This window comes from Cheilinus undulatus, linkage group 16 (genome assembly GCF_018320785.1).
Source record: "Cheilinus undulatus linkage group 16, ASM1832078v1, whole genome shotgun sequence".
NCBI lineage: Eukaryota > Metazoa > Chordata > Actinopteri > Labriformes > Labridae > Cheilinus > Cheilinus undulatus.
The window spans coordinates 33,830,519-33,844,895 of NC_054880.1; the positions used below are offsets into that span (position 1 = coordinate 33,830,519).

Below are 14,377 nucleotides of genomic sequence, written 5' to 3' on the forward strand. Positions count from 1 at the left end.
GATTTGAAATAATTGCAATTAAGATTAAATATCTGGTCGATAAACGAGGCCAGAGGAGCAGCTGTAGACTCTGTAGTAGTGTAAACTGGCTTGTACCACTGCGAAAGTTAAATCAATGATTAGTATGGTCCTGTGACAAATCCTTCACAATAAAAATCTGTAGCTGTTGTTTTCTCAGGGCTTTTATTGTGAAGGCCCACATCAGGAAATGTGGTGTTTTTCTGTGATCTTCTGCTCAGACATGACTTTAGTCTGCCATCACAGGTTTGTTTTAGGGGGAGGAGAAGGTTATAACCCCTTAAAATGCATTTAAATGCATTATCTCTTCTGAATTTGAACGGCTGGGATACAATACTGTACAAAGGGCAAAAACATACTGTGGTTTGATATCTGGGCCATATCGTCCAGGCCTACCTTTAACTAACCGAAGCACACATTAAGGTTACGGACACAGAGGAAAAGATTTATGGCTGTGATGTTAGTATTCATTACATTTTCTCTCACCTTTCCTTCTCTACTCTGCTAATCTGCTAGCAAGAAGCCACATTTGTCAAGAGAGGTGTCAGCCATGATGCTCTGCATCTTTTAATATCAAACAACCAACAAAACTACATAGAAAATAAACACTTTGACATAAATCCAAGTGGTAATGACTACCTATATTGCAACATAATTCTGGTTCAGTAAGAATGATCCTGATTTGTTTAGTCACTTTTTAAGCTTGGTCTATGCTTCTGTCCAAGTCATAGTTGCCTAAGTCATTGTGAGCACTACATACTTGTGCATTGGTGTCCATGTTGTCCTGCATTATTCTGCAGAAATGCTTCTTGGCAGAGCAAATTGTTATGCCAGTTCCTGGTCCTCTCAACACATCAACTGCTTGTTTGTATACAGGAAACCATGGCAGCTTCAGCCAACTGTATCATTTTGGATTTAGAGCCAATAAACACTGAGCAGCAGTCGATTTCACAGCAGTTATTATAAAGAGGAAAAAGGAGATATCAAAGGAGATGGAAAGTACGGCCCATGAATCAGCTGAGGCAGAGGATGGGGGAATTTCTGCACTCTCTCAGCCACTGAGAGAGGCGTGGACGAAGAAACGCACGCCTCATATTTTTAGATGTCAGTGAGTAGATCTGACTAGATGTATTGCCGTCTGCACCCAATTTTCTCACACTGGAGTATAAGCTATATGCCTTGACTGTAAACATACACAGACCTGCTGTCACTGGTGACGTGGATCATAACACGTGGGGGGCAGGGGGTCATCAAAGTGACAATGCTAATCCACATCGCCATTCACCAATCCAAATTCTGTTGCTTTCACTGCATCAGAAACGCACCACAAGGCATAAACAATGCCACCACTAGCATAGCAGAGAGCTGTGACAACAAAGTCTGAGTCCAGTACTCAACAGATTTCACTCAGACACTAAAGAGTGGGATAACAACCCAAACACCACCTGTTTGTGTCCATGTGATTAATGTGAAGCTCAGTACTGAGGTAAAGGTGAGTTTTCTCCTCTCTGAGTTTAAGATCTGTAATAACAGCAACATGAAGCAACCACGTTTGATGGCCTGTCCGGCTTTTGTTTTTTTTTTCCATTTTTATAGACATTTGTTTCTACATATTTACTTTTCCTTAAGTGTAAGACTTTTATTTTAAATATTCGGTTGTTTAGTGGCCCTGTGCTGCTGTTGGTTGTCTACAGTTGTTGCTTCTGGTTTTACAGTTGTAATGAAGTTTCAGATGTTGAGTACAAAACATTACATTTGTTACTGCTTCCTGTTTCCATGTGAAGTCAGCACAAAGTCTCAAAAAAAATTATCAGGAATAATATTAAGTTTAGCATATTTTTAAATATTAGGACTAGGACTTAATGTAATCTTATACATAATTCCACCAAAAACAATACGATTGTTAGTTTTTATTAAAAAATATTTACCAGAATTAATAACAGATATCAGTGCTTATGCATCACCACTGGATCAGGACTGAAAAAGTGGATCAGTGGATCTCTACTCAATACACAGTCTTTGTTTCAAACCTGTTGTAAGGCAGATAGATGACAGAAGGACTATATTTATTAAAATATTAACTTTATGGCCTATATAGTATCACAGTACAGTCTAAAACCAAATATCATGATATAGAGTCTGGTATCATTAAGGTTTTCTTAATCCCATTGCTAAATCCATAATTGTTTTAACAGTGTTGGTGCCTAAACAGTGCCTGAATGGATACATCTCAGAGAAAAAGGTTTGTTAAAGGGCAGTGGGTGAATGAAAGCTGTCTTGTAATAATAAACGATTCAAAGACATATTTCAAAATGATGCCAATAGAACATAAGTAAAGGTAAATCAGCAAATTTCTAGTATGAGATGAGTGGAATTTTAGCTTTTTGGTGATAATAATAATAATTATTATTATTATAATAATTTGCCCTGCTTTATTCAAATTCAAACTGTTTTTATATTTTTACATTGTATATATTGATATTTGTTGTTTCTGTCTAAATTATTTTTCTAAATTCTATTTAATCTTATTAGTACATTTCAATGCGGTTAAGAGAGAAACGTGATTTGGATGCTCTGTTATGTCCTTTACATATTGCAGAATTGACAATAAAGACTAAGTCTTGAATCCAATAATAATATTAATAATAATAATAATACATAGATTTACAGAAATTCTTTTATTTAACCCTGTCAATTCAGTGTGCATTGTTTCCGTTTGGAGGTAAATATTAGCTCACCTGCAGTGGACCTCATGGCCCACAGTTCATCAGCACTATCTTATTCAGCTCATGTGCATGCGAGCCTTCACCTTACTATTTTTATCTAACTATATTAAGCGTGCTACATTCTCCCTAAGGTGCACCCATGATAATCTGAGCCTCCACCTCAGTGTAACAACATGAATATTTTGGGCTGAGTCATTTGGGCTGCTTTGTGCACGGTAGCCTTGATGCTGGCTTTAATGCTTTGCTATGGACTGGACCAAAAGGTGCTCTGGCTCTGCAGCTTGACTGCATCACATGGTTCATTGTTTACTGTAGCGTACTGACCACTGCAGGAACGTGATTTCAGGAGCAAAAACCCCAAAGCAGCCATTCTGCAGCAGCCCTGCTAACAGCCTTTTAGAATACAGCGATCACATGAGCTGTTTTTGGTGTGAATGTGTGTGTTTTAGATGGGACAGCGCATGTGTATTATTAAATCAGCACAAATCTCCTTGATGTGGTTCCCTGCAGCTATGCGGTGGTCTATGATGTATTATTAAAAGCATCAGCCTGTAAACACATTCAGCACATGGCTGGATGGAGACAGCAATAACAATATGGCCTCTTTATATAGGGATGCTCCATTCGTTTGGCCTGACAGAGATGTGAGGGAGTCATTCATGGCTGACTGTCCTTTAGCTGCGCAGTTTCTTAAATAACCCTCATGTTTGAGTTAAAATACCACCAGCAGCCTGGTTTTGGCTCATTTACCTGTGCTTTCATCAAAGTGTAGTCTAATAGTCCCGTCTCTCCATATCCTCACATTCCCAGGTCCCTCAATCCTCCTCGGGTAGTCGAGAGCCGAGGCACCGGCGGCAGACTTGGAGCTTTTCCTCCGCTGAGTCTGCGCTAAAGTCCGACAACATTGGTAACATACAGCCCACGCCTGCTCCTCGTTAATCGGCTGGCTGTACAGAGTCAGGATCTCTTCCAGGGAAACATCCACGGCGCCGTCACCGCAATCCACGTTCACGTCCGTGGTGTTCAAATCGGCGGAGAAATCCCGAAGAATAGTCGGCGAAGTCAGCATCCCGTCGTCGGTCCCCGGTCGCTTGGCCATTTTCACACCATTATACCCAGATAACAAAGCAGAAACATACGGGAATGTGTCGGTAAATAAACGCCAGAGAGTCACACAGAGTCAAGCGTTAACCTTTCAATCAGCTGTTTAATCTCCAGTGAGGACGAAGAGCACCAACGGCTCAGGAGCGACGGCTACCGGATAGCAAGCTCCGCGCCGTGTGGTCTCAGTGCTCGACGGTTTACTGCGCATGTCTTTGGTTTCTCTGCGCACGAGCTCGAGGCGGTGGTCATCATTTTTATACCACGACACTTCCGTCAACAGGTGTCTTCATTTTTAAATTTCCCACACATTGAAATAAATTAACTCGATGTCCTTAGAAATTCAGACCAAATTACTAATATAAAATGACATGTTTGAAGAAATCACGAGGCTGAAATTAATACTGTGATATGTACTTTATAATCTATTTTTAATCTTTTTCATTGAATTTTGAGGAATTTAATAGGAAATTTTGGGAAATTTGATATGATTATTAGGAAAAATTTGCTTCAAAATTTTCAGTAATTTTCATATAAATTTTTGGGGCACATTTGTATATTTTGGAGAGCTGCATCGGAAGTTTCGGGGGGGGGGTATCAGATGCTTGGGGAATTTAATAACATTTGAATTCTTGGGGAATTCACTTCAAAATTTGCAGGTATTTTCAGGACAACTTGGACGCTGGTAAATTTTTCTGGCTTAGATTTGATTGGGGTGTTCATGAAAATCTCAAGGAACTTGTTGGGGGAATTTTCCATCATTTTCATGAATTTTCAGAATTGTATCAAAAAATTTTGTGGGGATTTGTTGACATTTTTAGGGGAAAATTTTCTTTCTTTCTTTCTTTCTTTCTTTCTTTCCAGGATTTAAAAAAAAATCTTTTATTGGAATGTTTTGGCTGTTTGATAAAGTTTCACTGAAACAATTGGGGGGCATTTGAAGAAGATTTGGGCCATTTTAATATGATACTCTAAAAATACATTAAGGGATCTTTACAGATAACTTTGGTAATGTCTTTGAAATTTTAGGGAAATAACACCCTGGTAGTTTTTGTGAAGTAATTTTGTTTCTGTATGCAAAGTAAGAAAATGTAAGCATCCAATGTAAAACCAAAAAGCTGGGTTAAAATATCCTGCTCTGTATAACAGCACTTGGGAAATACTTTTGAAAAATTAAATTTCCATAAGGGGGTTAATAATTGTATCCTCATCTGTAAAACTGTTTTAAGTAAGATAGCGGTCTAGACTAATTACTGAACTGTAGAGCTGCTTAAAGTAACAGACAGTACATATCTTTACTTTCTGGGATTGAAAACTTCAGAACCTGGCTGTCGTTTTAATTTAAAGGAGAACACAGCGGTACATCCAGTGTGTTAAAATTTTTATCCATCACAAAAGTTTGCCTGTAAACATTTCAAAGCCATCGCCTCAGTAAGACTCAGACATAAACAGTTATCGAACAGAAAATGTGAGGTCAGACTCTGAATTCATACACAACACATTACCAACAGAACGCCTTTTCATTTGCCTCCAGCATAACTAAACATCCTTTAAGTGGTTCTCTAAATGTGGGTTCTGGTACCATTAGCAATTCTCCTGAGGTCAGCAATTTATAAGAAGATCCACACTGGTCAACTACGCCCTCTGCTGGCCAAATCTCACCACCTGGAGTATTCTACTTCCATGTCCTGAAAAGCCTAAAGGTTTTACATCACAGGGCTTGTTTTTGCAGAGGTTCGGGCAAAGAGAAGGCTGAATTAACTTCAGTTTGATTGATGCATGCAGATCAATGTAAGCAACACAAGTAACACATCTGATATCATATAACAAAAGAGCTGGAGACATCATAAGTTCATAAATAAAAACAGAAGCAGTGGAAATCATAACTAACTGTAGGCACATGCGGGTGTGTTTGTCTTTTAATCTTCAGCCCTCGAGCTTAAAAACTCCAAATCTGAGCCTCTAAACAGCACTTCAGGGTCTTTAAAATGAGAAATCACTTACAGCATTGACTGAGCTTCAACAGCATCATCATCAGCTCTCACACTTTAGTTTTCATCCACAACAAAAGGAATATATTTGCACAAAGAACTAAAGCAGACCTCTCAGGAAGGCCTCACACAGACAGCATTGGATGTGCAGATTGTGATTATCATGTGCATATGAGACTGGTCTGTTCTTGTTTTCTCTTTAAATTAGCTCAACACAGTGATGCATTCCCTGACCGGCACCGTAAGCATGGCAGAAAAGCATGGTGGAGAGCGGGAGCACTCTTTAAGGGCTCTGCTCTCTTGCCTCACACATGCATTTGCAATGGCACAATAAAGATGCAGCATCCCAAGATCTTTGGATGGAGACATGTGCAGGTGCTTATGTTGGAAATCGCTGAGCTGACAGTCACGCCACGAACATCTTCTCTCTTTAAAACTACTGTTCCCTCTTTCCTGGTGATCCTGCCTGCAGCTCCATCCACCTTCCTCTAGTTCCCAGATTCCTGGTTCATCTTCATCTTTCATCACAAGTGCTTCCAGATTCAGCCTCTCCACTGCTGCTGATGCTGGCAGGCTGCCCATCCTTTGACAAAGCGCTGGCCTCCTTTGAAGCTCTCCTTTTGGTTTCACAAGTGGACTGCTGTGGAAAAATGTAAGAGTTTGATTACTTAGTACTTTTATTTCCAGAGGGGAAGAGATAAGGGAAAAAAACAAACACTATAGTCTAGATTCATTTACTTGAAATAAGGATTTTACAGATTTTACAGATCTTTTTGTGAAGAGGAAAAAAACAGCAACTCATTCAATCAAAATCCTAATTTGATGTTTTTCAAGTCATGTTCCAGAAAGAGAGGTAACTAAAGCTCTGAGTCAGTTACTGTGGTACCTGAGTCTGTAAAGCTAACCTGCTCAGGAGTAGGTTTTCTTCAACGAACACAGAGTTTCTCTACACTCCTCACTCCCACAGAGACAAAATATTGTCTCATTAGTTCAGTGTGGCAAGGTGCACAGGTGTGCCTTAAAGAAAGTCTGCGTGTGCCTTGGGAATCTGTACAACCATGCGTGATTACTTTGAATAAACAGCAACTTAAGACATTTTTACATGTGTTTGCACTGGAATGATTTGATCCTATCACTGATTAAGATAACCATTCTTACAATATTATTGGTCTAAAACTCTTAAGCTATTTTTCTGTGGTATTTCTGGTGTTTTCCAATTCTGCAAATTTTGGATAATTTGGTGGAAAATGCCTTATAACTGCTGCAAAAAATATGGATTTGCTACAATATTTTTTTTTTATCAACAACTGAGAATAAGGCAGAAGTACCTAAAATGTGAACTGCAAAAACACAAATTTTAGACCATATTTGTGTTCTACAGTTGTTTTCAAATGGTGAAGGATAGGAATGTCTGCGTGTGTGTTGTGAATTTAAACAACTGTGCATTACCACTATAATGTTGCAAAGCTGGTGGATTGGCCAGACTCCCTGTCTGTCATCAGGCAAAGACATCTGCATTTGTGGCAAACCAGATGCTGATTGGTCCAAACCAATCAGCATTATTTGAGGAGAACAAGGTGGTAGCTATGGGCGGCGTTTGGTTGTTCTTTGAGCTGACTGCAACATCCATGTTACTCGCAGTTAGCTCAGCAGAGTATAAGCGGCAGTTTTATCACAACCGGACCACATTTCTTCATACAAGAAAAGATCAAGTCTTGCCTCTTCTGCCGACCTGCTTGGGCATGAGTTTACAAGTGTTACATGGGCAGGGGATGTAGCGTGTGTCTGTATATGGAAGCTGGTGGAGGGGTTAGCTCGGCTATAGTATTGGTATAGCAGCAGTTTAATCAGAACTAGACCACATTTCTTCAATAAAACAAGAGCAACAAGCCACATTGTGAGCTCTTCTCAGCGTGAGAAGACGTTCTCGCTCTTCTCACGACCGGCTGCCGTGTTTAATCCATATCATGATCCACAGTTCTTCAACTATGTTAGAGTTTACGGTAGGTTTGTTGCAGAGCTGCGCATGCGTGCTACTACATCACGTTCTGTCGCTCTGATTGGCCCGTGATGAATGTGACAGACAGACTGTTTGTCCAATCACCTTCCGAGTATTTTTTGAAAAGTCCTGCCCTTCCCAAATGCTTTGTACGGGAGGGTTCCCAGATGAATGTGAAATATATCCATGCAATGGATATATAAAACAGCTTATCCAGCATGTCAGGTTATTATTACTTCACCTATGCATCAAATGATGTAAAAAAAGAAATGTTTAAGAGCAGATTTTGCATGAATGCGGAGATGGTGTGCCTTAAGAGTTTGGCTTGATATCAGGTGTTCCTTGGGCAAAAAAGGTTTGAAAATCACTGCTTTCGTTCATTAAATCAGTGTGCTTTTCATTGTTATTCTGAATGAATTTCCTCATTGTTTCATCTAAACAAACTGCATAAAACGCACTTTTAAAATCATCCATGACCTGCTTTTGTCAGAGCATAAATGAAAGGGCAGTATTACTCTGCAGGAAGTTACATTTTCCTAAAAATATGTTCACACTTGCTTTTTGTCTGCATGAGGAGTTTTTTTTTTTTTAATATTTATCTTTGGGACTTTATTTGATAGAGGAAGGACAGTGGATAGACTCAGAAACAGGGAAGAGAGTGGGGAAAGACATGCGGTAAAGGGCCAAAGGCCAGATTCAAACCCGGGCTGCCTGCGTACATGGGTAGCGCCTTAAACCACTCGACCATCTGCGCGCCCTGCATGAGGAGTTCTAGTATGAGAAGGTTAAGGACATGGACTTCTCTTTGTCATGAGATATCATGGTGAATCATTGTATCAGTGCTCCATTAATGATGGCTTTTATAGTTTTTCACAGTTGCTAAAACACTACTTCCCATTCTCTGAACCAAATGGTCAGTCGCCTAGTTAGACACAATTTATAAAACTCATCTGCTCTTTTTGGCATAACTGTAAACACAGTCTCACTCACTCAAACACTTTTTGCATGGTGATGTACTTGTGATGGCAGAACGGTAACCGTTGGAGGCAGAAGTTAGATACAACTCAAGCACAGTCGTCACCATTTAAACACAGCCGGTCAGAACTGAAAGCACTCGTCTATAATAATGTGGAACCAGTTTAGACCAGTTCAGAGAGAAAAAGAGAGTTAAAGTCGAGATCAGGAATGGATGGAGACAATCTGAGAGTCTGAGGAGAAGGAGGAGGAGTGAGAAGTGGCAGGGAGGAAGACCAACACTTAGAACAGACATTTGTAGGGATACACTGTATTATCGGTTTCATACTTAACCAATATTTTGGCTATAAATATCTACATAGATCAGCTGTAAATTTCTGTACTCAGACCTTCATCCTGTTTGCTATAATGAATCAACCTGATGAAGGTGTGGGTAACTAAAGGTTTCAAAGCAACACAGCACAGGAGATCTTTGAATTGTGCCGGAGAAGTGTGCTGGAGTGTTTTGATAGCTATCCTATTTGCCTCTCCAGGTGTGCAGTTTATTTGGCTTGGTTCGGTTATATGAGACACTCCAGCCCTTTCTTATTCATGCCGTTTTATATCTGTTATAAAAAAAAACATGCATATGAAAAAAGGAGCAGGATCCAGCTTCCATTGCTAACAAAAGGAGCCAGCAAGTATGGACCCTTGTTGCCCACATTAAGGATAAAGACCCTTTATCTGCATACTTTAGGCAGGTTGACACCCTGATGGCCTGGGATAAGGAGGGCTCCTTGGAGCTCAACATCTCCAAAACTAAGGAGCTGTGCTGTGGGGAGAGGCAAAATCTGATTCCCCCAACCCCTCTTCGAACCCTTGACACTGAATGGGCAGGCAGTGGAGCAGGTAGACACTTTAAAGTACCTGTGAATAGACACTGACCTTCTCACAACACAAACTAAGAGTACAAAAACGCCTTTAACTGCTGGGGAAACTCTAATCCCTAGTACTCACCTTCAATATCACATCCTGGTCAGTTTCATTTCAGTTAAAAACAAATCAAAGCTTTCCTGGATCATTAACCAAACAAGTCAAATAACAGGAGAAACTCAAACTCAACTATCAGAACTTTATACCCAAGCAGATAAAAGGAAAGCCGACCACAGCACAGCAGATCTCACAAATCCACTGCAAGAATCCTTTCAGCTTTTACCATCAGCTATAAAGTCCCTCTAGCCAAGAAAAACAGTTATCAAAGTACCTTTATTTCTACTGCCATAAATTAACATAGACAAACCCCCTACCACTACTTGTACCACTATTAATACAAGGTCAATTTGCACCGAAATTGTATTGTAGCTTTTTTTACTCAGTTGTAGTGATGTCCTGTTTTCATGTCATTTGTCTTTGGTTAGCATTTTGCTCTGTATGTTCAGCTTAGACAATCTTCTAACATGATGGACAATAAAGTTTTCTGAATATGAAATCTGAGAAAAAAAGCTGCTTGCCTCTTCTTGAGTCTAATTCACCTCCACTCATTCCTATTGCCTGCAGCTTCACTGCAGCGTGCAGGGATAACAGGCCACAGTAAGAGAGGCACAGAAGTGATGTATGGGCATTTGCAGGGTTGCCAGGTCTGGGAGACAAATCTCGCCCAATGTCTTATAAAAACTAGCCCAAAACCAAGCCCAACGCTGAAATTCAACATAATCCAGTAAAGCCTCTGCCACACCACGTGTTGTTTGTGTTGCGTTCAGGTGTGCTACTTCTGTGTGTGGCGTTAATGTCTATGTGCCAGTGTGGCACAGCAGATCTTTGGTTGTGTGCCATGTTCTATGTTTTCCTGCTTCTCTGCTGGTTGATTTAGTAGTATTTGAGGGTAAATAAAGTAGTTTATTCTGCTTTGGATATACACATACACCAAACATCAAAAATGGCTCCAGTCAATCACGGAAAAAAAAATCTACCATGGCAGCACATAGAAAGTAGCCCAATTCTGCAGGAAAACCACGGACCTGGCAACCCTGGGCAGTTAGAATCAGAGAAAGGACAGTGAGTTCTGATAACAGGTCTTCACTGAGAATTAAGGTTTTATTTTGAAGAAAACAAAAGAAAGATTAAGTTGCATTTAGATAATGATATAAAAACCCTACTGAATACAGTGGTATCTTTTTTATTTTTGACACATGTCGCAAGAAATGAACCTCAAACACTGATAAAGATCATTTTAATCCTAGTTGGGATTTTTTTTTTTAAGTTTTAAGTGACTTTTCTTGTTTCTTGAAAGTAGTGGTGGGCATATTGATACTACAGTACTGATCTGAAGCAAACACCTGTGCTCTACAGAAAAATGATATATCAATATTTACTCATTTGGTATTGAGTAGTTTTAAAAAGTATTGATTTGATTGATAACACTCCTCTTCCAACTGTTTAAGTCATTTTCCTCTGCCTGTTGCAGCAGCAGCAAGCCTGCATGCAGACACATCACCTCAGTCCTGTATCAAACTGGACAGAGTGGCAGAAAGAAAACCAGCCTCCAGTTAAACCAGCCAGGCGAGTTTCCATCTCAAAACTGCAAAAATACCAATAAGAAGACAACATTACAACTAGGTGTAGTCTGCACCGCTGCCTTTCTGTCTAAAGATGTAGCAGGACAGTTTTGGTAGAGCCAAAGCAACAGATAGCTCTATTAGTCCTAAATACAAGTAGTGAAGTAAGTTCAGTATTGGACTCTAAAGATAAGTTCACACTGCAGTTAAAAGTGACACAAATCTGATTTTTTAATTTGGTCATACGAAACTCATATCTGTTATTTTCTCACAGTGTAAACAGCATGTCACATTGAATCTGATCTGATATATCACATATGGGCCACGTTCATATATGATAATAAATCTGATCTTTTGGAATTCAACCACAGTGTGAACAGCCAAACAAAAAAATCAGATCCGAGCAAAACATCAGAAATGAGCACTCAGGCCTGCAGTGTGAACGTAGCAATTACAAGTTATTTGTTCTAGTGAGCCTACTTTCTGAATTTTGTTCCCACTCTTAAAAAGAATTAGTCTTTTTATCCTATAATTCAGCCGCCTCTTCTTTCTTTTAACATTTTCCTCATCCAAATAAATAGTGCACAGATTAGTCCATTGATTATAAACAGTGAACTTTCAGTTCAATGTAGCCTATGAAATAACTTATTTCAAAAATCATATTAAATTGAATTTCAATCTTGCTTTTAAATAGTTTTTACTTTGAACACTTAGGACAGGGGTTCTCAACTGGTGGGTCAGGACCTGCGAAGCTCTTTCTAGTGGGTTGTGAATGTGTGCCAGGAAAAAAAAACTGTGAAAATGTCTATGTACGGAGTAAATCTATACATGCATGTTTTAGGTCTTTCTCTTATGAGTCTCAAGATCTCTACTAACCTAACTCCTTTCATTTGAATAATAAGCTGTTTTTTCCCATATTGGAAGGAAAAAATCCTGAGAAATGATCAAATTTCCATTCTTTCTTAGGAAAATGGTGTAAAATAAGATGCTTGTCCTTCTGTAATGATGTGATTTTTTTTACATGTTTGCTTTGTCCTGGCTGTTCAATAGTTTTTTCTATGTAGGGTCCAAACTGCAAAATTTTCCATATATAAATAGAAGTGATTTAACTTCTTCTTTTTTTAATCAGTTGTAATTTCTTTTTAGGAGGGGGTGGTGGATCCTGATGCCGACCAGTTGAGTTCTGCTGACTTAGGAAGTAGTTGAAACTAAAAATTAAGTTCACTATAAAAAGATCATATAAATATAGCTGCTTTTAAAAGTAAAAAGTATGGGGGACACCAGTTTGGCACAGTTGGTGGAGCAGACTGCAGTGCTCTAGGTTTGTTGCATGGCCTGCCCCACTCTCTCTCCCCATGTTTCCTGTCTCTCTTTTACTGTCCTATCAAAATAAAGGCTAAATGCTCAAAAAATTACCTTTAAAAACCAACAGTATCAGGTATGGAGTAAGCAGTATTGAGTATCAACTCGAGTATCTGCGATACTGGCCCTGTATTTCCTTTGTATCAGATGGATACTGAATTTTGCTGTATTGCCCACCACTAGCTCAAAGACTCGGGTCTGTAGTAGTAGTAGGATGTAGCAGAGACCCCCTTAGATCAGTGGGGGCCCTTGAGGTGCCCACACCTGTTACCTGTGCTACCTACATCACTCAGGGACCTCCTCGGTCTCCTCTGGTGGTTGGAGCCAGTGGACGTGAGGGCCTGCTTCCCACACTGGGTGCCTGTGTTCACCATCCTCTTCTCCCTTAGATTGGCCTCCAGGGCTTTACCTGAGAGAATCACATACAGGTAAAGGTTATCATCACCTGGATGAGGAGCTAATCTCGAGCTAGCCCCTTTCACCATTACGACAGTATTAGCCTGACAGTGCAAAACTGCTAAGTCAGGGTGTTGACAGCTGTGTTGTGACTGGTGTGGAGTCCTGTAGTATTTCTCTGTTTGCTGTATAAAGAGGTTGTACTATGAATGTAATCAAACCTAATGAAGCTGCTGTCAGTACTGGTGATAATATTAAAGGTTCTTACTGTTTGGCACAGGCAGAGAGGTCTCTACGTCCGTGTTTGTAAGCCACGTCGATTCCGTTTCTCTGGTCCAGCTCTCATGGTACCTCGGCTCGATGATAGCGTCCGCCCGACTTCCTCCACAACCCATCGGGGAAGAAAATCCTCCACGGCCGGGGTCGCGGGCTGAACAAGGCGGTGTGTCTCAAAGCATCCTCCTGGGTTTCTACTGCAGCTCCATCCGTGTTTCCTTCTCCATCATCGGCCGGAGGAGGAGCAGGAGGATGAGGAGGAGGATGCTGCTGCTGCTGCTTCCCACAGACAGCAGCTGAGCAGCGTTAGCTCACACCGGAGAACTGCGTCATCCAGAGAGGAGAGGGGGAGTTAAACCTGCATCCAAGCTGGCCGCTGATTGGCTGGAGTGGAGCTCAGCTCCTTCTGGTGTCATCATCATCATCATCATCACCACTACCACCACGGCCATCATCATCATGTTAATATTTCTCCAACAGTAGTTTAAGTTAGTCAAAGCTCCTGTGAAGAACTTTCAGGTTAGTTGATCTTGGCGCCCCCAGGTGGACACATGCTTGATCCGTCTCACTAATCTTTTCCTGACCATTCAGAAAGTATTCAGACCCCTTCACTTTTTCTATTCATGTTTCAGCCTGATGCTACAGTTGTTTAAATTCATTTTTGTAGCTCATTAATCTACAATCGTCACCCCATCATGAAAAAGTCAAAACAGAATTTCAGATATTTTTACAAATGTATTTTAAAAAACCTCAAATACCACACTGACATTTAGACCCTTTACCCTGTACTTAGTTGAAGCTCCTTTGGCAGCAATTACAGCCTCAAGTCTTCCAAGTCTTTTTGAATATGACTCAACAAGCTTTGGGGAATTTTCTGCCATTCCTCTCAAGCTCAGTCAGGTTGGATGGGGACCTTTATCTGACAGACATTTTCAGGCCTCTTCAGAGACGTCCGATAGGGTTCAGGTCAGTGCTCTGGCTAGGCCCATCTTGGACATT

The 14,377-nt window shown here is 40.3% G+C and overlaps 2 protein-coding genes across 7 annotated transcripts in view; both read right to left on the minus strand.

Annotated features, from left to right (window-relative positions):
- Window positions 1-4,028, minus strand: part of spire1a (spire-type actin nucleation factor 1a) — a 55,802-nt gene extending 51,774 nt beyond the window's left edge. For all 6 annotated transcript variants that reach the window (XM_041809305.1, XM_041809303.1, XM_041809301.1 and 3 more), the window contains exon 1: window positions 3,495-4,028. In XM_041809305.1, the coding sequence (XP_041665239.1) occupies window positions 3,495-3,843 (349 nt within the window). In that variant the 5' untranslated portion in view covers window positions 3,844-4,028. The remainder of the gene's footprint in view (window positions 1-3,494) is intronic.
- Window positions 4,029-5,252: 1,224 nt separating this feature from the next.
- On the minus strand, window positions 5,253-13,680 carry si:ch211-215i13.3 (brain and acute leukemia cytoplasmic protein). Its single transcript, XM_041809736.1, has 3 exons — window positions 13,371-13,680; window positions 12,991-13,115; window positions 5,253-6,476 (listed from the first exon to the last, which is right to left on the minus strand). Exons 1-3 carry the CDS (start codon window positions 13,495-13,497, stop codon window positions 6,351-6,353), a joined length of 378 nt encoding a protein of 125 aa, XP_041665670.1. The 5' UTR covers window positions 13,498-13,680; the 3' UTR covers window positions 5,253-6,350.
- Between the last annotated feature and the right edge of the window lie 697 nt (window positions 13,681-14,377).